At 37.2% G+C, this 25172-nt stretch overlaps 1 protein-coding gene across 2 annotated transcripts in view; it reads right to left on the minus strand.

Annotated features, from left to right (window-relative positions):
* The window catches only part of ADK (adenosine kinase), a 292886-nt gene that overhangs the window by 37645 nt on the left and 230069 nt on the right, over positions 1-25172 (minus strand). For both annotated transcript variants that reach the window (XM_080348339.1, XM_080348340.1), the window contains exons 8-9: positions 11102-11137; positions 4398-4512 (exon numbers count right to left, since the gene is read on the minus strand). In XM_080348339.1, coding sequence (XP_080204465.1) covers positions 4398-4512; positions 11102-11137 — 151 coding nt within the window. The remainder of the gene's footprint in view (positions 1-4397; positions 4513-11101; positions 11138-25172) is intronic.

Below are 25172 nucleotides of genomic sequence, written 5' to 3' on the forward strand. Positions count from 1 at the left end.
ACCCTAAGTCAAATCCAGCATCTCAGGCCTGGGAAGACAGATGTGATGGAACAAGGCTGTGGTAGTGGGATCAGAGCCTTCAAAGCCCAGTAATTCCCAGTGCGGATGAGGAGCATCCACAAAAGGAACTAACCCAATACTGTTCTTCAAATAAACATTTCTAGTAAGCAAGGGCACAGATCCTATTTTCTTTACTAGTACTTTTCACAAACCATAATCCTCTGTACTCAAAGGCTGCAACACGGGTGTCTCTCACAGGTTACCTTTTTTCAAGAGTTCTATCAAAACTCAGTCATGTTGAGAACTGATGCTAGACAAAATTACAATGCTTTTGTCAACGCCACTTCTTATGGTCACTGAGAAGATCCAATGCCTTCAAATTATTTGGTAAAAAGATAAAATTTGATCTCACAGAAAAATGCAACTCAGGTTTCCCATAGATGTGGTAGATGCCCCATCCCTGGAAACATTCAAGGCTGGGCTGGATAAGGCTTTGAGCAACCTGATCTAGTTGAAGATGCACCTGCTCATTGTAGGGGAGTTGGACTAGATGACCTTTGAAGGTCCCTTTCAACCAAACTATTCTATCATTCTACGACACAAAGAGGAAAACCTCAGCCAACGATCATTTGGTCATGCTGTGTGGAGCTTTATTAGAAGCTGACAGTTAATTTAGTCAACATTTAATGTGCCACAGCTCCTGTGTGCCAATCCTAAACACTCCTTTCCTTCCCTTCCCTATAAACACACTGATCACACTCAGCTTGAATTTGAGCTTGCCTCTTCCTTGCAATAATTCCAACTGACAGAGAACAGGAAGGAAGGGGAGAGGAAAGGGGCCTTGAGGCTGGAGTACTGTGACAGAGGAGATATGAACAGACAGTAGAAAGGTCCAATGCATTCCATGATAAAGAGAGAGAAATTTTTCCTCTGAAAACACAAATAATTCAGATAGCCAAAGAAAGTGAGCTGACAAATAGGAATGGCTTAGATTGGGACTGCTGATGCAGTTATTGCTTCTAACTGTTTCCATGGTCTGCTCCAGTTGCATGAACCTCTAAATTGCTTGTCAATCTGTGCCTCAGTGCCTACAGCTGTTGGTCTCTTTGAGGCGAGCCACCAGCGGTTTTGGTGGGCATTAAAACAACATTAACTATAGCAATTCATAAGCTTTCTAAACACCTTTGCAGTACAGCTGGGCCAGATTGTAGGAGGAAGTCTAAGCTCTGTCCTCTGTTTGTCAAAGCTACATTCTCAGGACTTTTTGGTTAAATTTTCTTTCCTTTTGGTAACAAACTGTGCCTTTCTGCCCTATGCTCTACTCAAGTATCTGTTGATACTTCCATTCTCTAGAATGTTCAGGAATCAGAAACTATTGCCACAGCCATGTCTCCACATGTAATAATTAGCTGTATCTAGCCTTCTTCATCTCACCAAAAAAAGAAAAAACCCTCCACATTTCATTTTCAGAATGTACAATTCTGTGTCCTTTCACGACAGGTTGCAACCTGCAACCACTTCTCTTACCCATCTTATTTCCTTTCCTTCCAGCCAGAGCTGTATCAAAGGCTATCCCCTCATTACTTCCATTGCCTGATCCCCCACTCAGCCTACACATAACTGACTGGGAGAGGTACACTACTCCTCCTGGAACCCAGCCCCTCGGCTGCCTTGTCCTGGGCAGCACGCAGGGGCTTTGACAGAGGAAACTGAGCTCTGTTAAGGACGCTCTCACAGCCTCAGTGTTGCCTTTCTCACTTTGCCATGTGCGGGCAGGGGGAAAGGAAAGAAGACAGGATAGCTTCCCAGCTGTGTCTCTTCATAGAGTATGGCCTGATCCAAGCCAGTCACTTCTGTTCCCACGGCTCACAGTAATGACACTCCACATTGCTGCCAGAGGGCAGAGACCTTTCCATGGGGAAAATGGGGAATGGGAGGAGGAACAAAATGTAAAAAACCCCCAAAGGTCCATTTCACCTTGGAGTCTTTTACTCTCACACCTGTAAGCTCCAGCTCCATCCTGCACTCTTTTGGACATAAACTAAGATCACTGGAATACATGATCTGCCCAACAGCTGACAAAGGATGGTTAAAAGCAGCAGTGGAAGGGGAGAAAGAGTAGAGTCCTTAGCCCGGTTACTGATCCCTTCTGGTTGAGTCACTAGTGACAGAAATGTCTTGCAACTAATAACCATGTTGTTCTTATTATTAATCTGGACAAAATACAAAGCAGAAGGTATCAACAAGCATATCCAAATCCATAGCTGACTTTGCAAATACTATTTTAAATGTAGGCACAAACTCTTGCAGACTATATTGTTTCCTCAGAAAGGCAAGACAAACAACTACACATAGCCTGCTTTTTCAAAATTCTACTCATCTTCTGTGCGTTAGAAAAAGGAAATGAATTTTATACTGGTACCTGCTCCTAAATGCAGTAACTTTACAAAAAATCATTTAGAAACTTTTTACACTTTCCACAGCAGAATTCAATGCACAACTGTACCTGATTAGTGTTGAAATAAGCGTGTTAGCAGCACTCTGTGCCATTGTGTGGTATCATCATATGCTAAATACAGGGATACATTTTCCTTTTTTCATTATTATTTTCATGTGAGGAGGTGGGAAAAAGATGATCCATACCAAAGAAAAGAAAAAGGGGGAAAACAATAACAAATTGGTATCTCTTTCGAGAATTGCACCACAGGCCAAACATTTTTATGTTCTTAATCATTATTAAATGACTTAACATGACACACAGAGCCTTGCGAATGATTGCATCCTGACATGAGAACGAATTACAAATGAAATGAAAGATCAAGCTGTATTAGAGGACTGCCTCTGGGAAATGAAATCTTTAATTCTCTTTTATTATTGACATTTATTTGGCTGCCATGAATAACAGCATAGCAAAGAGATTCAGCTATGCTTATGTGCTGAATAGCTTATCCCACAGCTCAAAACTGCCTTAACATTTATCATGTTTGCTTTTGTAGCTGACACCATTGCATATACTCTCTATCCATCTTGCATTTATCACATATATAAAGTGCATTCTCTAATTTAAGTTCATTTCATAGCAAACAAACAGCTAAGATTAGCAAGTGTCAGTCCTCAAATAAGCTCCCAGTTGTAAAAATATCAAAGAAGGGATTAATGGATTTGTTAACAACTCCAGTTTGAAGAATAAAATAAGTACACAGTGAAAATTAAATAAGAGCACAGGAGGGTTACGCTTCAGATTTAGGTTTACTACCGTTATTACTAGCTCATGTATAAAAACATTTTTACACCGCTACTTCTCAGCCAACTGTACCATACTTAAGTGCAGTGCCTCTATATGGGCCATTCATGTAACGCAGTAACTTTCTGGAAGGAACACTTCAGTCATTATTCGCTGAGATACACATACCCAACTCTCAGTGACTGCTTTCTGTTTCTGTTAAACCTGTTTGTAGCTAACAAAATATGGGAAGAAGCAAACTATTGCAGAAATCTTTCAAACTGCTGCTAGAATGATCTATACAGCAGTATCATACCTGCTTGGTGCCTGGGCCTGCAGCCACAGTCTGAAGCCAATTCTGATGTCGAGGCAAATATCGTATGAGCGAGCACCAGTCCCTCAGGTACAAAGTTTCCTCAACTTCACTTTATTTCCAAAGAAGGAATTCAGCCCTGACTAATAACTTGCCTTGTGAAGGAATGAACGACTAAAATGGTTTGCCACAGCACATGTTTTTAATAGCTTTATTTAGTCTAGAAGCATAGGTGGACAGAATTAAAGAGACTGTCAAAAGGTAGGCAGTCATGTTAATAATGCTTAAATCTGTGTGTCGTAAATCATCAATTTAGACAGCACAAACTACTTGTATCCCTGCTAGAACACCTTTTTCCCACGTACTCCTTTGAGAATAGAAGAACAGACGGCTGAGAAAAGCTAGAGTGAGACTTTCTGCTCAAAGCAAAAAAGCTTGGAAATTCACTTAGTACTGGATTTCACTTCCTCCTCTTCACAAATGTTTAAATATACTATACTGTTGCACAGCTGTTCTCAGCAGGCATAGTGTGTTCTTGTTTGCAGCAAAGATGGCTACACAGATAAAATCTCAATTCATAAAAATCTGAGTAAAACCAACTGGATCAATATTTTAGATCTATGTTATAAAAACGAACGTAAGATGTTCAGAACTAAAATCTCAGGCATTCTTGTGAAATATTAAGTTCTTAAAGTCAGAATCTTAAAGCAATTAAAAGCATAACAGATGAGAAACATGGACTAACATCAAAAGGCAAATGTTGTGACTACCATTTAACAGTCATAATTTGTAAAACCACAACTTATAATTGATTAACTAGAATATTTACTGTGAGTGACAGCAAACATTTGAAAAATATACCTGTAGCCATTACAGTGTCATCTTTCCCCTGGGTAAAGACGACGATTCTTTGCCTTTTAGTGTTCACCTTTGGCAGGGCTTGTGCCTTCCGGGCTATCTCTTTAATGTCTTCAGTCTATTAATAGAAGAAAAGTTTTGTTATCAACATACTAGAGTGGACAGAGATTAGAACTTATTAGCAGGTCAAAGACTTATTTTCTTACAGCTACGTATAAAATAGACTTTATTGTCAGCAGAGGAAGATTTTTAAAAAGAGGAAAACTTCATTCTCCTAAGGGTTTATGTAGTACTGTAAGATCATTGTTTTTAATCTTGATAATGATAGTTCAGCTAGTCCAATTGCTGCAAAACTGCAAAGCTAACAAAGGAATTACAGAGCATTTCCTAATGAGCAATTAGTGGATTTCTTTGCTGCTGACTGGATTGTAATCTTACCTATCATAAAATTAAAAATAAAATTGGTATGAGAATACTTTGGATAAAGCCTGAGCCTGATTTTCATCCAATTTAGCCAGGTTTTATAGTCCTATAATCCCTCTGGTTTCAGGAGGATTAAAAATACTGCTTCTCTAACTTCCCTACAGCAACTGATCTCAGCAGTAAACGGACTGTGCACCGCGGGACCTGAGAGGGTGCGGAGCCCAGGGGAATGTGCGCTGTGCTCACTAGCTGGCTGTAGAATACAGACACAGGCAAGCAAAGGGTGAAAAAGCTATATTCAGTGGGGCTCAGAACATAACTGATTTTCTGGAATAAGTCTAAGCTGCAAATTTTCAGAAATCTTTGCTTTCAAGGGACTTTTTCTGTACACCATAGTGCACGTACCTAGGAACAGAGAAACAAGCATACTGAAACAAACCTCTCATCCATCCAATGCCTTTTACAGCTATATCTGAAATGTTTAATTTGATGCAAGAATTTCTTAACAGCACAACTTGTCATTAGAATATTATCCTACGTATTCTCTTAGTTGCCCTATGATCTGAAACACAAGGATTTCAACTTAAGATTGAAAAAGCAGTAAATTATATCTAAATATAGATTATCCTATTATTTGTATAAGCATAAAATCCTTTTATAATGCTATGTGGGAAGCTTTTGTTCTCAGATTTATCTCGTCAGTAAGTTCTACAAATTAACTTTAGTATATGTAAACTTATTTCTTACCATCCTTTATATTTTTTCTTTTATTTTTTTTTAATGTTAGGAAAAGTAAGAAAGACTGTAATTATTCTCTGTGCTAATTACAATGTCCCACTTTATTAACGTCTGTGTTAAATAACACTATACTTTTTTTCCAGTTTGCTCTTGCATACAAGCAACTGTAGTGAAACATAGCTGATTTGGTGAGGGCCTACCATTGAATATATGAAAGCATAAAAATACTTTCTGCCTTGCTTTATGTCTTATTTGCAATGAAACCCAACTGATTTTTAACACAATTACATAATGAATAGAGTTTATTTATAAAGCTGTCCAGAGCGGTTTCAAGGCATTTACCAGAGTTGTTACAATTACTTCATATTATTAATAAATCGATGTTTATCTTCCAAAATCGGCATATAGTGTTATTTTTAAACTCAGGTACAGTACATGCCACTTTGACTGCAGCTGCCAATTTTAACAAGAGACTGATTATTTTTCATCAACGGGTCAGTTAAACACTTCAAGAACTATAATCTACATACCATTCAGTCTTGGGCACTTGTTGATTTTTTATAATCTTGTTGATCTTCAAGCACTTCACCTTTTTATGGACAGAGAATATGTCTGGGCTATGTATTTACCAGGATTTATTCATGTGAAAATTATCTAGCTCTTTTGCAATACTCTTAGCTTCCCTTTAGTTTCTCCCCCAACTCTGGTAGTCAGTGAGTTCATTGATTTATACACATTTGCCGCACACACAAAAAATTTCCCCTTACTTACTTCTTTAAATCTTTTTAAACTTCTCTCATACTTTTCATTTCCATATACTACACTGTCATGTGTGTTATTTCTTCCTTGCTCCTCTTTAGACAGTTAATATAGCTTTTAATAGGGAACATCTTCCAGAGGAGAACCTTGAGCTCCTCTGTGTGGAGTGAGGACAGTGCACAGGGGCCATCTTACCCCTCATTCTCAAAAGACAAGGAGTCCTCCAAAGATGCCAGAGGAAAAAATTGAAATTCCTGCTCTTCTGTTTTGAAATGTCTTGTTAAGACATTTGTGAATAGCAGGTACCAGCTGATGGCACAAGTTGCTGGACAGGGGATGGATGCAGAATTAGAGCCTTCCAGCTTGGTAACATGAAGGTTTCTGAAGGCTCACCTAAATTCTGAACCATTTCAGACCTTGATAATTAAGAAATCCATGAACCAGAAAATGCAATAAAGCATCATGGAGATCAAAGGAAACAGGAGAAAGGTGTTTAGGTTCTCCTAAGTAGGAAGTGGCTACTAGTGACTTTATTAAGCACATTTACAGTAAAGCAGGCACAGAAATCAAAGAGCTTGAAGATTATTTGTGTGATATATTTACATGCATTTTAACTTCTAAAAGGAAAATGAGGAAGTTATAATAGGAGAAAATGGCACAATCAAGAGGCGATTTCTTCAGTGTAAGGAAGAATGATGATGAACTTATAGGAGGGAAAGAGGACCCTGAGGAAAAAGTTTAGTGAAGAATGATAGTAAAGGATGAAATAAAGTAGACAGTGAAAGAAAGTAAAAAGCACATATGTTTTCAGGAAGAACTGAATATATAACAAGCATGTACCAGTAAAAGGAAGATATGTAGGAGAAAAAAGGCAATGTTTTTAACACCAGAAATTTCAAAACAGAGTGGCTGTGCAGACTTTAAAAGTAACTGTGAGAATTAATTTGGCCATTTTTAGCCAAAAACACTTTCTATACTAAAATTTTTCAAAGTAAGAGAATAAAATAGAGGTTATATAGTACAAGAGTTGCACCCTCAGTGTTGAGGAAGCTTTATCTTTTCTACAATATAACTCCACTTTACCATTATGTTGTATTTTGAAGGTACAGGTGTGACATTTTATAATATGTGACTATTTACAGCTTAAGACTGCAGAGGTACCATTCCCCTCATTCCATTGTCAGGCAAACATCATGAAATGTTGTCATCTCCTATTTCTGTTCAGAATATACATAACATTTTCAAATAGCTGAAATGAATAATATTTGTTTTGCACTGACTCATACTTGCACACTTATCAAGACTTTCTTATTCATCCTATATCTACAGATATGACTGAATGGTAAGAATGTACTGGTTCGTGGTTCTAAAGCCTCTATAGTGCGTCCCAAATTCACAGGATTCTCACATATATTGAATTATACACTTGAATCTGATTTTAAAAAGCTGACGTATTAGTCTCACAAATACATGATTTGCCTCTTGATGCTGCACCTGAAAAACCTTGCATATAGCATTCATTCCAGCAGGTAAGTGGAATATATGCATATAAAGAAAGTATGTAAGATATCCCAGTATCAGACAGAGGTATGTGAAAACCCACACAGAGTTAAAACTGCTAGTCAAACTATGTCTTCTGACCTTTACCTCTGAACAGATAAACAATTGCTGGAACTACCATAGCCCTGATCTAAGCCAGCATAGATCCATTGAAAACAGTGGACCTATGCAGTGCACCTCATATACTTGAAGACCTAAACTGGGTCCAGGATACCAAAATTCTTTAATTTAGTTCCCCAACCAACACATGCTTAGGAGGAGACCTCTGTCTCTAACAGGAAAAATTATTTTGCATGGCAGCTGCTACCAACTCCTTAGATGCATACTGTTCCATTCACTTCGTTTTACGTCTTGGGCTGACAAACAGAATTGAACCCTAAGTTTTTTGTTAAAGTAGGATAATGTTTTCCTAAATCCTACACAGAATAAACAGCAAGTTACCATTCTGTAAAAACAAAACCTCATAAACTTTTGCCCTGGCCATTTTGTTATTTTAAACATATTATGAACATTCAGTTAAAATACACTGACAACCATTCTACCACTTGTAGGGGAATCAAGCCTAGGAGCTTCCCTGGGATAAAAATTGTGACTATTACAACGTATGTATTAATGAGATAATTGCAACATACAATTAGGATGAAGCACTGTCTCCACAGACTGTGAATTTATTGTTTATTTAATAGTTTTAAAATGTCATAGAACATGAATTTCTGAAAAAGAAAACACCTGATGCACTCCAGGAAGAGTATGCATCAGAAGCACCGTTCTACTTTTGATTATTACAGATAAGTGTTGGTCAGGACATGAAATGAAGGAAATCATAGTCTTCAACTATCATGATTGATTTTACAAAAATACCTTGGATTTCTGCACAGTTCAATGGAAAACTAACTTTTGGTAGAGTGAAGCATAACAATAAAAATTCCTTTGAACATGGTTTCTCTTACAAAGAATTAACAGATTTGTGTAATGGAAGCATTTTCTCCTGCCTATAACAAGATTTTATTTCTTCTGAAAAACTGTATTTTTTCCTGAAGTTGACTTGATTGTACGTTTTTTTTTTAATTGTTTCAGGTATATTTAACTCAATCCATATAAAAGTTGCATTTAGTCCACATAAGCTGCTGAAATTACTGGAAGATAGAAAAGGAGATGATTTAAAATAAAAGCTAGTCAAAACTGATTCTCGATGCCCACAGATTTCTGATGATTTTTGTTAAAAAACAAAATTCCAGGCTGCAATTCAGTGCAGCTACCAGCAACTTTTCATTACTTCTGTGATAAATATCCTCTTGATATTTTCTATGGTCACTCCAGTTCTTTATTTTTCTGTGTTTCATCAGTTCTCTATTCTCAATATAAAATGCAGAATCAGTTTTACAAGCCTTTGAGTGTTGCTGGAAATTTTTCTTGTTTTTAATTGAAAAGCTAATTGAAGCTCTTTAACGTTTTCCCGAGATGTTTTATTAGTAGTGCAATTCTTTTTTTTTGTCTCCACAGCACAATGGGAAAAAATATCTGTGGACTTATCAAGTTTTACACATCTGTGTCAGTAAACTTGACATGTGAGTTGTTGCCAAGCAAGGGGGTAATAAGAGATAAGATCATAATCATTGTGCACTTTACTGATATGCTGTAATCAAATGTGGCAGATTTAGGATGTTCGAAGAACTGTGCTAGAATCTCTAAGCAAGCACTAATGGAAAGGTTAATATGATGGTAGTTAGCAGACACCAGCAAAAGCAGTTTGTCACTAGGACTGAATTTAAACCAGGCACATTCAGTCTTTAGCTCAAGGGGGCAATAAAAATATAGAATGGGTAGACTTAATATACTACTTCCTTTCCTTTTTTTTTGTCTAGCTACCAGAGGGTACCAATAATTTGTTATGCTTCATATTTGGAGGCATGTGTGAAATTCATTTGATAGAATAAATTCAAAGAGTATTTTTATGCTAACAATACAGATTATACAAATGAAAATTGACAGTGATAAAAAGTCTTGATTTCTACAAAGCAGTCACATGAATTTGGGAAACGTTAAATGAAATGGGACAGCCCACAGTTTTAATATCTAAAACAATGATGGCATTGATGTACCTGCTGGTGTATGGTTCTAAGGAAATCTAAATTGTAGAACAAAAGCTGTCAGTCTTTCCCTCTTGTTTTATATGCAACCATCTACACACAAAACCGGCATGTTCTTAAAGCAATGCGGTTTGAATTGCGCGGTTTCTATTATTCATGCAAAATGGGTGTTGAGCAATCAAACTCCTATCTATTATTTTACACTGCAAACAAATCAATTAAGGTGGGTTTTATTCCAGTGAAAAAAAAAACATATAAAAGGATTTATGTGTGTTCAGTTCTGCAATTTAGATTTCAGTAAGATCACTTACTATCTGCAAAATTAGCACAACCGTTGTCACATTAATTATAGTATTTAAAACCTGCCTATTTGAATTCAGCATTAGAGACCAATAGCTGATAGCTCTCCAGATTAAGTTATCTGAATTTAGCCAATGGGAGATACTATTCAAATAAATCCTTCCAGAAGATGAAATCCAAAGATGTGAAAATCACTGTAAAATAGCAGCGTTTACTTCAAGAAAGTAGAAGATCATACATTTTTAGAGCACAGATGGAAAACACCAACTCGAATATGTTTTGAAACACAAATTCCACGCTACCCCTCCTAAAAGAAGCTGTTTGCAGAAGCATGGTTTACATTAGCCAGTACCTAACAATTTTATACACAACCTTTCTAAAATTCATTTGCATAATGATAATCCGCATATGGCAGGGTTTAAGTTATTTAAGCGGTGTTATATTTCACTATTTAGTCTTGCTTCACCACTGCTTTAGCAGTGAATCCTTATGGAGTGTAATGCAGCTAATGAGGTAGCTTTTTAACTGAACAAACTGACAGGTCCCATATCTGCAGAGGCAGCTTGAAACCGTGCCCAACCTCTCGGCTTCCCAAGAGGCTTTTCAAAATTCAATAAATAACATCTGTAGGCGATGTTGGGTGCAGACCTAGCAGAGTGCGTCATAACACTGAGCTGGCAGAACAAAGAAACCATGACGACTGCCAAGTTTCCATGGCAACCGCTGCGAGGCTTGGAGAGTATAATAGCACATCAATCATTGTCCAAAAGAACTTCATTATCAGCAAGAAAAAAAACCTTTAGGATCTGTTTAGTGTGCAATTGTGAGTTAACTCACCTCAAAGCCTTGCTCTCTAGCAAAAGTGGCAGCTTCCTGAAATAATAAAAAAAGAACAGTTAATTACAAAGTGCCAGATAATGAAGAAATAACACATTTTGAAACTCATTCAGCCAGTTTTCCTTTTACATGATTATCGCAATATACCCATGTACAGTTGTTCAATTCTGATAGTTGCACCAAAAGCTTCCCCCTCCTTCCCTCGAGCCCAGCAACAGCACAATGTCAACACATTTCACAAGTTCAAATAAAGAAGGTACAATATGTTTTTTCCAGGCGAGGAAAGTTACTTCTGGAGATAAGACTTTGACTAGGAAACCACTACTTCAAAACCAGACAAACATCCTTCAGACATATTTTTTAATTGAAATTGTATCATATCTCTATTTATATATTGCAACTCACGGGATACAGTTTATCGAGCCATTTTAAAAATCATTTGTCCTCCACGGTGCATTAAAAAAATAGGATCACAAAATGTATTCAAACCCTTGTGGTGGAATCAGATGAGCGTTTTAAAATACTCTGATGTCTTAATCACGGCTTTAGGCAACTTAACTATGTTCTTTTCCTGAAAGAACAGAAGAAACTTCAGGGTATCAGAGTGTCCTAATTTCTTATTTATATTAAACGGAGCAATTAAAATCTGTTTTGCAATAAAAGCAAGGAGACAGAAGACAATAGTGATGTTTTTCCCTGACTCATTTTCTACCTTAACATTGCAAATATTGCAGAAAACCCTCAAAGTCTTTACATTTTAACTTGCATCACTTTCAAGTGTTATTAATAGAGGAATAAGACTTGAGCCAAAATGGTAAGTTGATCCAACTAAACAAAAATAGCTGCTGTACTGAACCATTTAAGGCCAGTGTCCCTACAACAGCTTTTAGTGCTGCAGAAAATAAATACTTGTGGACCTTTATGATCTGCCACTTTGGGGGCAATATAAGAATTTGAAGTGGGTACAACTGATTACAACAACAGTAAGGTGAGGTTAATAAAATGTGATAAGCCGAAAAGCACAACTCCTCAGGCTGCTTCACTGCAGAAACATAAGGCTGACCGGGTTAGCCTTAGCTGATGTTGACAGAAAAACTGAATCATGGTCCTGACAATTGGGTGCGGGCAAGGTTAGCCACTTTGACAATTTACTTACAATTGAATTCCTTCTTGTACATCACACAGTCAATGACATTTGCTAGCCTGGCTGTCAAGAAGGAGTGTAGGGTTCAAAGATATCATGCAGTGTTTTCCTAAACCAGCATGTGATTAACAAAGCTTATGCCCATATGAAAAAAGGAGCCTGCAAGCTTCCACTCTGAAGTGATGTACTTACAATGAACTGCAACACAATCAAGAAAGCCTCAAATGGGATCGAGACACAGAAAAACCCCAAAATAAGAGAAACAAGGGAGTAGAGAATAAAAAAAATTACCTAAAAAATGCATATTGTAGCCAAATTACTTCTTTAACCTCAGGTTTTGGTCGTGCAATTGAAATCGGAAGTTACACTGATCTGTCCTAAGGGGATATCTTTAATGTCCCAATGCAGCGGGACATTAACATCTGTGTTAAACTATTGTTTGGCCAGGAAACTGGACACCAGTACTTTCTTCCATCTGTGAAATAAAAACTATTCCAGTTAAGCAGTATTTCCTTATGCGGGAGCCTTCGAGAGAACTCATCTTAATTTTCTGTACTGGGGCACCCATGCATATAGCACATGTGGTTTGAAAGGCATGGCTCTTCCACAAGAAAGGATAAATGATTGCACATTTGTTAAAAAGTATCTCATCTTCAGATTTTCCTGTTAAAGCATCATCTTTTAGCCTGGTCTGCTGCCTGCCTACGTGAATAATCGTGGCTAGCACACAATCATAGATTTTCCTGCAGTTGACCTCTAATCTGAGGGTGCCAAAGAACAACAGAAATCTTAATTTTCTTCTCTCCTATCAACAAAAGCTCAGAATAAGTCCTGTGTAGCTTCTTTCAGTAAGGACTGTGCCTATACCCCCCTGAGAATCAGCCTCTCTCAGAATTACACCCCAGGAAGAATTAAGGCTCTTCCAGTAAAAAAAGGTGAAGCTCAAAACACACATTTGGAGACTACAGTTTGGTGTTTGCAAATGGTGAGAAACGTGTGGCGGGCCCTGAATGCCAGGGACAGTTCAAAGTAAATTAACCAGATAAAAGCGATGAGAAGCTTTTAGTATCTATTCACAATAACAGTCAGAACAGGAAACAAGCAGACCCCATCTGTGCAGCCCTAGGGCACCTCATACTGAGCTTCATGTCTCTAATAAAGTAGTCAGGTTAAAATCTAAGTGGCTGTAACATGTGGAGACTGCTAGGGTTACAGCAGCCAGCCAGGGCATTCCCTGATGCAGGTGATAATCAGTATGATAATCACTATATTTACAGGCTTTCCATTTTATATCTGACATTGGATATCACGAAGAAGGAGGGATTAAGGAAATAAAGAACCTACACAGAAGCTTTACCGCTCCCTGGAGAATGCAGCGTTTTCATTCATGCGTGACATGCGACAACAGCAAAGCAAAACAGCGACAGAATAGAATTTTCTTAGGAGGCTTCATTTCACATCAGTTCTTTCAGTTTTGATAAACTTTAGGCATTATTCATTCATTAGTCCAACTCAGCATTTTCAGAGTTATTTTCCATTATTGTTCCAACAGAACACCTCATTTCATACCCCCCCCAACCTTTTTACTCTTTCATACTAAACGTATTAAAAACTCACACTCCTTTTTCTAGGTAATGCTTTTACTAACCATGACAACAAATTTATTGCTGTACCACCTAAAGTAGAAATAGGATTGTTATTAGTTACGAAATATTATTTGGCTCATGCAGCTTGGGAAATAAATTCTAAGTACAGTCTTGCTGAAAAAACTGTGTACAGCATTACTTAATGGCAGTAACACAATGTCACCAAAGCTAACACACACCCTCTCTTTGGACAATAGCGAGCAGTTTACACAGGAAAGTGAGATAAATTAAAGAGATAACAACAAAAAAAAGACAACTTCCGTTAGTACTGGCCTTGCTGTTATGTTAGAACTCGCTAGCTGAAAATTATTTCCATTCTTGCATGTATTTAATTGCTGTTGGAGTTCCAGCATTTAGAAAATAGAGCTGTCTACAAGCTACACTGGGGCTAATTGTAACAAGACTTGTTAAAATTCTAAGCCCTTTTATCACCAGCAATACAAACTATTTGTTTATAAGTAAATAGAAACATATCCTCCAAACACAGAATTAATTAGCATCTGCATTCCTAGGCGTATTTGTTAGCCCCCTGTGTTAGAAGAATTTTATGATTATAGAGTTGAGATGGCTCAACTTCAATAATCGTACATTCGATTTGCCATAAAACATAGAAAGCACACTATATATTAAATATTCTTGACACATCCAATTCTTTTTTTGTTGGTACCAAGATTTTATGATGACTTGATCAAATTATAGCAAAATGGTAACAACATGCATGTTGGGTTATAATTAATTCATGTAGGCCAACATAAAACTCACGCAGTTGCACTGAACAGCATTTAAAACTATGTATTGCTGAAATGAGCTGACAAAGACCGTTTCAAAAGCACCACCAACAGTATTATCTACAACATGCATTTTAACCTTTATGCAGAGAAAAGGAGCACTGTAAACTAAATTTGCATTTCATTGCTGAAATCAACATTATCTCATAAAGAAATGATAAAACAGCAGGACAGCAATGATACCCTTGCACACTGAATGCATTTCCCATAATTACACAGGAAAGCAAATGCGGGGGACACTGAAACTAATCCCTCCCCTGCCATCCTTCTCAGTAGAGGAAACATCTCACAGAATCACCTAAACTCACATATTACAGTACTACCCTGTGCAGCTCTCTCTAATTCTCTATTATCCCTTGGGCTGAGGGGGGTGGTGGGAGTGGGAAATTGGATTTGATTAACTTTTTTAAATTGGGAGATTACCAGCAGGTTTTGAGGGAGGCTCCTATTGCAATAAATGTAAACTTCCTGATTTACTCAAAATAAGCCCCAAACGAGCCCTATTCACATTTTCAGGAGTATCATACTCTTCCTCTATGTAACAGATCTGTGACTCGGTGGGTTCAGCCCAGCCCACGAATGATGGTAATCTTGAGCCCGCACGCACACATCCAGCGTGTGTAACTGCAGAGGAAGATCCTGCAGGACAGTGCAGGGCAGAGTGCCTAACGACAAAGAGAAATAAAACACCAAACTTGAGTGGACTCAATAAGAAACAATAAATTATTATGAGGACCATCCACTTAGTGTCTACATTTGATAGAACCATTCCTACTGGTACCAAACATGTCTAATTACAACTTGAACAGTACTTCTACCATATTACCTTATGAGACATTTTAAACTACTAAAATCTTCTAAAAAACAATCTTAAACATTTCCTTCCTCAGCTTTAAGCTACTGCCATTGTATGGCTGCCTTCTAAGAAGTATGAATTGTTTCTTTTCTTCCATTTACATTGTTTCCTTGAACACATTAAGAGCTATGATTACCTCAACCCGATAATTCCCTTTTTCTTCACTATAATCATTTAGTACTATCCATCTCACTCATGAGTTCATCTCTATTTCTGGTATAACTTTGTATGTATCCTCTCCTGCTTTTCTATAGCTTGCCTTCTTTGCTGCAACCAAGTGTTAGTTGCAGAAATTTTCTCTAAAATTAAAACTGTTATCTAAATGGAAAGGGTGTCAACAAAGGAAAATAAGCAAATGTGGATATAGGGCAGACATACATGCAAGTGATGCACACCAATATCCATAACTGCATTCTGTAGAAGACTGACTCAAATAATTAAAGTTTTATTATACGATAATCTTCTTTCTTTGAGATAGGTGCTAAAGATTTGTATTTCTGAAGCAGACGTTTTTATTTATGATTTCCTGAAGGACAGTATACTTGTCAAACTTTCTAAATCAAAACAAAAACAACCAACAACCAACTGAACAAACAAAAGTCATGTATTATTTGTCTTACTCCACTATAGAGATACAAAAGTCTTCTGCTTTATTATAGTATAATTACTAACAGCTGTAGTTCAGCTTTCCCTAGGTAGTTACATTCATCCTTCCTATCTGCTTGTCACTTCTGTCATCTTTCTCTGTCCCTAACAGAGCTTTCTTACTAAATTCTGTGCTTTCAGAAGTATACCCTTAGTTTTATATACTCCATAAGCACTGAAAACCTCTGATTTCAGCAGTATCTGTTGTGCTCAGCAATAAGGAATACAGGGCAATAAAAGACATCTTATTTTGTTAAAATCTCCTTTTTTTTTTTCTCTCCCTCTCCGCGAGAGAAGTCAGGAAGAATACTACTGTCCAGAGCACCACGTGCCCTCCTTTTGTTATTTCCTTGACAAAACACTTGTGACAGAGCAGGAGCTCAGCCAGTTTTTAAGAAGTGAGGCTCGTGAGCTGTGCTGTGCCATGGTTTCCACTCTTCCAGCTCCAGGCCAGTTTACACTAAATATGCCCCTGGAAATGTTGCTGAAGGCACAGATAGGACAATGGATTTTCAGTTGCTGCCTTTGAATTATAATAAAGATGCCATACATACATCTACTAATTTCACAACACGGTCCGTGGGCTGTTTTTATATCAAATCCAGGCATTTTATGCAGCCCAAATCATGCAGTAATATGATCTATCTTTATAGCGCTTTTTCCTGTGTATGCTATGCAAAGTCAAACTAAGTTATACTCGATTTTATTGCCCATTCCAATTTTAAGTGCGAAAATAATACATCCAAATATATACATGTACACATATTTAATAACAGACCTACACTTCCTAACAAGCTGACTTAACAGCATGCAAGAATTATGATTGATTTCATGCTATGCACATAGGCACAATGTCAAAGCTGTGGTAACAATAACCATGACATACCTAAGGAATCAGAGGTAGATACTGCTGAAGTCTGAAAATATGATTTCAACAAGTGACCATTATCATTCTGTTATTTAAAATGAATGGATGGAAAGTCTACAGGACATAGTTCCAGCTAGACCAGTAACCTTTAGTGCCAACAGTGCATTTATGGTGGTTAGTGATAAGATCGTATGATCCTCTTCAATTCAGTGCTAAATAGTTATCAAGAGTTACTCAAACACTGTAGGTTGTCCTATCCAGCCTTTTTGTCACTGTAGTCTGACTTAGACAGGCATATCTATTTCACTCTGTAAAAGTAATACAAGATCACATGCCTTTATTAAAAAATGGTCACTTGTAAAGGCATTCAGGAGGCGGATATCATATTCTTAAAAAAATTTTCCTCAGAGACAGTTGCTTTAATATGGGTCAGATCAGAGTTTGAGAAACATGAGTAAAAACAACCACTCAGCATATTTTTTGAAACAACTATCTGGTGAAATTACGCTACAGCTGATGAAGCCTGAGCTATATCTGGGGATGTGTTACGTGCTTCTAAATTATTTTCATTTGACAAGCACAGAAGATTACTCTTTGATTTGGTCGGTGCTGTATACCTGTTCACATTTCAGAGAAGATCAATAAAAGCTGGTCACAGAATGGACAGACCCCAGACACAGCTTGAGAATCAACACTGAGAATCAGTAGTATCTGAGTGAGTATCTACTCCGTGCTGGTTATCACTGAAGAAGGCACGGCTGGCATCAGTTGAATGGGCAGATTATCAAAAATAACATTGAGGTGTTTTTTTCCCCATGAGCAGTGCCAGACCCCAAAACTGCTTTTCTTCATAAAGGATAGCAGGAGTTCATATAATATCCTAAAATATTATTTCAGCTCGCTCCACTAGTACTAAAGGCACTGGTAAATATATCTACACTACCTTCACCCAGTAGGTGAAAATATAAAATAAGAATAACCAGTTCAAGTGAATAATCAGAACAAGTATAAATACCATATGAGGTTAAAGTTGTAATGTTCAGAGGGGGTTCTGGCAGAGTACCAGAAGGTTTTGTCTGAAAAAGCCTAGTGTGAAAAGAATTGAAAAAGAAACATATTTCCTGTCCTGCTTGTGTTCACCCTGGAGCATCTGTTACAGACGAATCATTAATATTCAAGGTATTTATTCTCCTATTCAGGTTATTACCAGAACTATAGTTCCTGCTAGAATGTTCTACAGAAAAATATCACCCTGAGTCAGAGCTTAATGCCATTACAAGGTCTGCAACAGCTGCAGCACTGATATGCCCCTGAGCCATTTTGAAATTTTATGATGGATAAAGCACTATTACTTTTATCTGTAACTTACATCCTTACCTAAAGAACTGAACCACCTATGACTCTGTATGTCTCTTCACATATTATAAGCATCATATTAGTGAACTACACTTCCTTAAACCACTTCTCTGCACAAACGTGTCTGTCTCTGTCTTAAGAATAGATGCATCATGATCAGAGGGAGAAGAAAAAAAAAAGACCCTTTATTTAATCATCACCAAGTCAGTAGAACATAATAGAAACGAAAACAAATATCTTAAAATTAATTTAACAGCTAGAAGAGTTTAATACACATATAAGAAATAAACGATGTGCAGGGTCTTTTGAAGTCTTTAACACTGCTCATTGGATGCTCGTAGTGTTAACTTTCTGGGTGAAGGACGACAAACAGAAATGAAAGATTGCATCATTTTTCAACAGGGCCTTCTATGATTGCAACCACTCAGACTAGCCTGAAATCACTGACAAGATATTCTCATCTAGCAATTGCACATGAAGAGAATAATCAGATACTGTGCTGAAAGTGCTGGAATCCAGCAGGACTTGTCGCTAGTCCAGCTAAAAGGTTAACACATTTTTAGCAGTGAAATTGAGTTGGTTTATGTACTTTTTTTGGTATGATGTCATGCACAGCCATTTAGAATTATAACTAAGGCAATGGTTTTGGGAACACTGTAATGAACAATCATTGCGTAATGCTTCATGTGCTGGGCGTGCTCTGCTTGTTAACTCTGGCAAGGAAACAAAGTTGCTCACTACAACTGCAGCAATAACTTATTAACTGAGTGCTTACAATTCAGTTTGAACCCAACTGACTTAAAGATTCTTGTTGAAGCTTGTTGTCTTATTTAATGCTAATTCTACGATGCATTTATCTGTGTTCAAGAGATGAATATTCAACATACACTTTTTTTCTTGTATTCTTCAGTTTGAGCTACTGCAGCTACTTTAGGGAAGGAAAAACCTAGTTCTCATGGTGGCTCAATTCCATTTTTTGCACACCAGGATCCTGAGGCCCTTCTTGCAAAGCTGATTTCCATCCAGCTCGTACCCAACCTTTTCTGGGATCAACATTTCTCCCCAGGTACAGGACCTGCCATTTCCATTTGTTGAACTTCACGACATTACTGTTGGCCCATTTAGGCTGTCAAGGTCTTCAGAATATGATACTATATTTTGGATTAAGATAAAATCGATGCTGGGGCTAGGAAGGCAGAGAAAGACTTTGTCAAAGACTTATAAATACATGCAGAAAAATCAAGTGACTGTTAGGATGGAAAAGAAACACCTAAAGAAAGCAAACAACTAACCACAGCCAGGTAGCAGATGAGTATAGTCGGCAGCTACAATTTAAGCAGGACAAGATGCTCTGACAAATAAGCAGTATCTCTCAGACTAGGAAAACCCCTCCATCCAGCTTCTGATGGTCAAAGGACCGCTAACATCAGTACAGCACACCAAAGATGAAAAAAACATGGATGTTCATTAATGCCTTGACCACTGAACTTCACCTAACTATTCCACATGGGTTATAATACGCTCGGCAGCAGACATTCAAATTATCTATTAACAATTGCTTCATGCATTCAAATTACTCTCATTTCATTATAATTGTTTTTTCCTTTAAAAATTGGCTTAGGTGAAAAGATCATGACTATCCTACTGGTTGGTTTTATTACTACGCTTTCAAACATGAAAGTGATTTTTTTTTTCAATAAGTGGGGTTCAGAATTCCTATGTCAAAAAGCAAAAGATAAGCTCTTGCAGCACTCCTTTCTACTTTTAAAACACCAAACTCTTATTAAAAAAAATATAAAGAGTAATAATATCAAATGATGTATGAATACCTATAGAAAAAAAGTCAAAATTAGATGAATTACGGAAAACTACATTACTGCATCAAAGATCAGTAATTTTTCACCTAATACGTAACAGTGTAATAATGAAAACAACTTATTTGTTAAAAGTGCATAGTTTAGCAATGCATTATTACATGGTTAACTGTAGGCAAACCCCTTTCTTTCAATGTGATAATTTGCTTTAAGATGCACTGGATATGTAGCAATAATACTGATAAGAAACCGTATCCATAGCGGTTTTGTCTGTCAGGCATTGCCTTTCCTCTTAAATAACCTTTAGGTACAAATATATACACACACACGACTTTGACAAATGCATATATAGCTCATGACAAAACAATACCGATCTCCCTCTCCAAAACCTTATGTATTTCAATCTTCTCCTGCATGCAGCCAAACAATTGCTGGCTAAAGTGATGGTTTTATCAAGCATTTTTATTTACCAGACCTCTAACTAGAGAAAAGAACAGAAAACAATCAAAACTTGACTGCCAATGGAATCACAGCCACTGAAATTCCACAACTTATCCGCACTTTCAAGTTTTCTGAGCCCTTGAAGGTTATGAAGACCTGCAGCTATAGTCTTAGATACACTGGTTACATCACCATTCATGTTACATAGTGCTAAAGGATCTTTTTGTTACTATGAAGTAATTCTACCTTGTTAATATAGTTGCAATGAATTATTGTCTATTATCTCTTAAAAATATAATTTCATACATTCACTAGCTATAAAATATTTAAGTGCAAATATATTTTTCTTAGAGTGTAATGACAGAGGTTGTTTAACAATTTGCCATGTACTATTGTTCTTCAGTTCATAAATTCACACAGATAAATTTTAGAGCTAAGTTGAAAAGTAAAATTTGGACTCAGACCACACAGATGAGAAAAGGAAGATTTAATCTACATTTCAAGAAAAGGAAACTCCAACCGTGCTCTTTTTACAAGACCAGTTCTCCAAATCCCTGCTAAGCAAGGACACTCTCCTAGTGGCACCAGTTGTATATCCTAAAGGATCACAAAAATGTTTCATAGTTTTCAAGCAATAATGTTTTATAAATTTTGTACGTTAGCACACAAAAACTTTACCATTTCTGACTCCAGCATATGCACGTTCTCCACATACTCTCAGACTCAAAGGACATTTTTTAATCCTCAGCTATACTTCAGAACAGTTACCACTTTAACTTGCACTTCTGTGTCTTTAAAATGCTACATTTATTTTAGAATTTGTCTCACAACATTTTTTAAATTGCTGAGATAACAGATTAACGTTATATGTTTAGATATTTGTTAACCATTACTATATGCTTAGTTTATGGTAGCATATTACAAATGAACCTGAAATTGCACCTGATACATTTATTACTTTATTACATGACAAATGTAAGACTGCAAATTTTTCTGAAGCTGAAATTAGTAGTCATAGTAATAGTAGTAGTAATTCAGTTTTGGACAGGTTATTTTTAGCTAAGTACTTGTTTGAACCCTTCACTCCAGATTTCTCACACCTCCTGACTGCTTAGAAGTGTAAATAATATTTTTTTTCTTTTCTCTCTGCCTGTAGCATTATATTTGTGTTTAAATGTAACAAAAGTTATTTCCATCTATTTAGTTTGCCTCACACTTTCCAGCACAAAGAATTCCTGTGATTTCTTCCAAGATGCCGTGTCTGTTCCATTTTATGCAAAATTTGCAAAGAGCTGTAGGGTCCAAGCAGTTGCTGTTCTTTTGTTCAGATCGCATTCTGATTTGGGTTCTTGAAAATGTACTTCTTTCTCTTATATTAGTAATAAATTTTTCAGCCAAATACCAGGCAACAAATGAATGGGAAAATCCTAAAACAGTAGTGCTATGATTTCACAGCAAAAGTAGTGGCAATAACAGCACACCAGATGCTGCATTGGAAGCTTTTTTAAAAGGCAGCTACTTAGGGATTTAGGGAAATGAAATAAAAATAGGCTAGGACCTCTGAAAAGTGTTTTTCCTAAAAGAGCTAGGAGGAATGTAGTGCTCATATTACGTAGTAGAATCTAATTATCTTATAAACAAGATAGAACAGATATTCAGCTTTAGCAGACAAGTATACATCTTCCTAATTCTTCGTCTCTTGTCACAATTTTTATATCATACACTCTCCTCTTTCAGGCAAGTTAATCAACTCTTCTGAATAGCGCTTTGAAAAGTCACATATGACATCAACCATGCCATGTTTTGGAAACTACCATGCCCTAAAAGGCATTTTGATCTTAGGTTTAGACCCTGCAAACAACAGTTTATTTGGAGTCTGGCTGGCCTACGTGGCAAGCAGTGAACAGTTTGCAGAGGATACTGTGCTAAAAGTGTCACTTTTTAAAAATAATATTGAAGCAGTTCTTTATAAACATGGCACTTCTCCAAAGCACATATGGAACATTAAATATAACCATAAAATTTTATGTACCAGATTTGACCAAGGTCTTGAGCTCTAATTTATATTTTCTCCATTTTGCTGGAAGACTAGCTGCATTTGATAAAGCTACTTCATAAGGACTCTGTTCTCCTAACATTTACACATCACACATCTGGACTTGGAAAGGGATTCTGAGTGAAAGAACCAACTAATGCAGATCTTGTTTACATTATGTGCAATTACTCTTGTGTCATGAATCTCCCTGGGATATCAGAATGTGCTGAAGACACACAAAGAATATGTACTTCAATCAAAAGTGCAAAAGCTTGGGTGTTTCAGTCCCTATCAATGAGCTTGGTACACATGGATCATGTAAGAAAATGAATTGTATTTGTATTTTCTAGTTATATTGCTTTTTATTTTTATTAGTTATTTGTACGTAATCAGAGCTGCCCTCAGTGACTGAATATCTCTGCTTGGATTGTTTTTCTCTCAACTTGCTCACTGCAGCCAAGGGAACTAAGTGATGGCAGTTGCAACACTCAATTCGGTTACATAAACACATCTTCCTTGCCAGATTCCCCTGCAGTGTTCCCATTTCATTAAATAAGTCTCCAGAATTTAGTAATAGACTACACTAGCAAGTTTCTTTTCATGTGACAAAAAATTAGGCCCTCCTCTCCTGGCAGCAGAGCAGCACGTGTATGAGCATCACACACCTGGAATTCACCACAGACCAGGTGGCTGCACCAGCAAGAGGACAGGAAAGGAATACAATAGTCCGGTAGCTACAGAACAAGAACAGGATGTGAGATTTTAGTAGGAGAAAGACAGCCTTCATCCAGAAAATGAGGCAGATTTATTCCCAAGTCTGTTGCAGTGCCAACAAATGTGAGTGTACATTATACCTTCGACCATATACAAGATGCATGTGCTTCCCCATTGAGTGTATTTGCCCGTAAGGACAAAAAACACTCTGGCCAGACTCTTCCTGTGAGTGTAAATGGAGTTACGTAATACTTCTTAACATCACAGCTGGAACAAACAGTCTTGACTATGAAAGCAGTATGTGGTAAAAGTGGAGAGATGTAGACAGAGCGACCTAACCTATTGCAGAGCTGATCAGCTGCAGAGAAGGAAGGCTTTCTGGACAAAGTTTCCCACCATACCTGCCCACCAGTGTGAAGCTGGGTGGTCACACTCCATTGACATGTTGGAGCTTACCCACTGCTCAAGGCTATATGGTAAATTAAATAGGGACTAGTACCTGTATGTTTGTGCAAAGGTCAGAGACAATATAAGTCTTTGGGTGTCTTTTATCAGGCAGTGGGGCATCACAGAGATCTCAGAGACACCTGAGCTGGTAATTCACCCAGGGTCACACAGCTTAAGGTACTCCTGAAGCACAGCACTCACATCAGCAAACTGAATTGTCTAGTTTTGCAGGTTACATGTCCAGGGTGTGTTCAAATGCCTTTGGTTAAAGAATACACCTATGCTCCTAAAGGATTATTCAAAATCCCACTTGCTGCCTAGATATACATAAAAATACTGAGGTTGTATTTCTAATAAAGAAATATAGAAGAAAAGAGAGAATCCAAATAAAAAAATGATTAGTTAGAATTACTTATTAATGATTACTTATAGCAACACAATGAAAGAGGTTTTTCTGATCCTTTTACGCAATCTGCAGTCAACATGAAAAAAGTTTCCTTCGTTCTAGTTTATGACTTCACTTTCCTTTGAGGGCCTCTCATCAGATTCAGAGACTCTGAATGGTGGCCTTGCTATATAAAGCTGCAGTCTGAACCACTCAGTCTCCACCTCCAGTTCAAGGACTTAAGGAGGTTGGATCAAACTTCCCAGCTAAAGTAATTTCCTAACTCTTCCCTATGATCATGCAGACGAACTTAATACCTAACAGCACCATGTCCACTTCCCTATCCAGCAAGGTGAGATTCCTTCTTTGTGGGAAGAATTCTGACACTGCACGATGCGAGGAAGAGGAGACCAACCATTACATGAATGTGGATCACTTTTACGTTCCCATGTTCACATGGAATTGCTAATAGTTGGCTCTATGTGTTGATATGCTTGTTCAGTAATTCATGTGAGCTGCTCCTCTTTAAACACACTTTCAAAGTAAGTTAAACAGGAACAAACCACTCCTGTTCCAGCATAAGATTGTCCACAAATGGATACAATACAAATCTGAGTTAAATACATGCTTAAAATAATGTGATATCTCAGTTTAAAATAGTTTTCCTGTGTAAACAAGTTTTTATTAAAGGAGAATGAGTGAAATGGTAGATTAAGTATACAGCCCCATGACCTGCTTTTCTTCAAATATCTCATGTATTCTGAGTATCTCATACTGTCTATACGTAAGAAAACATAATTCAGCTACAAAAAGAGAAGTCTACATCTGTGGCAAGAGTTTTCACCTTTTATTTACCCACTGTCTCCAGTCACATTGGGGTAGCCCAACACTCTCCAGTGGTTAATGCTGATTTGTGAAATCCAGTACTTGGC

The sequence above is a fragment of the Nesoenas mayeri genome (genome assembly GCF_963082525.1).
Source record: "Nesoenas mayeri genome assembly, chromosome: 7".
Taxonomy (NCBI): Eukaryota; Metazoa; Chordata; class Aves; order Columbiformes; family Columbidae; genus Nesoenas; species Nesoenas mayeri.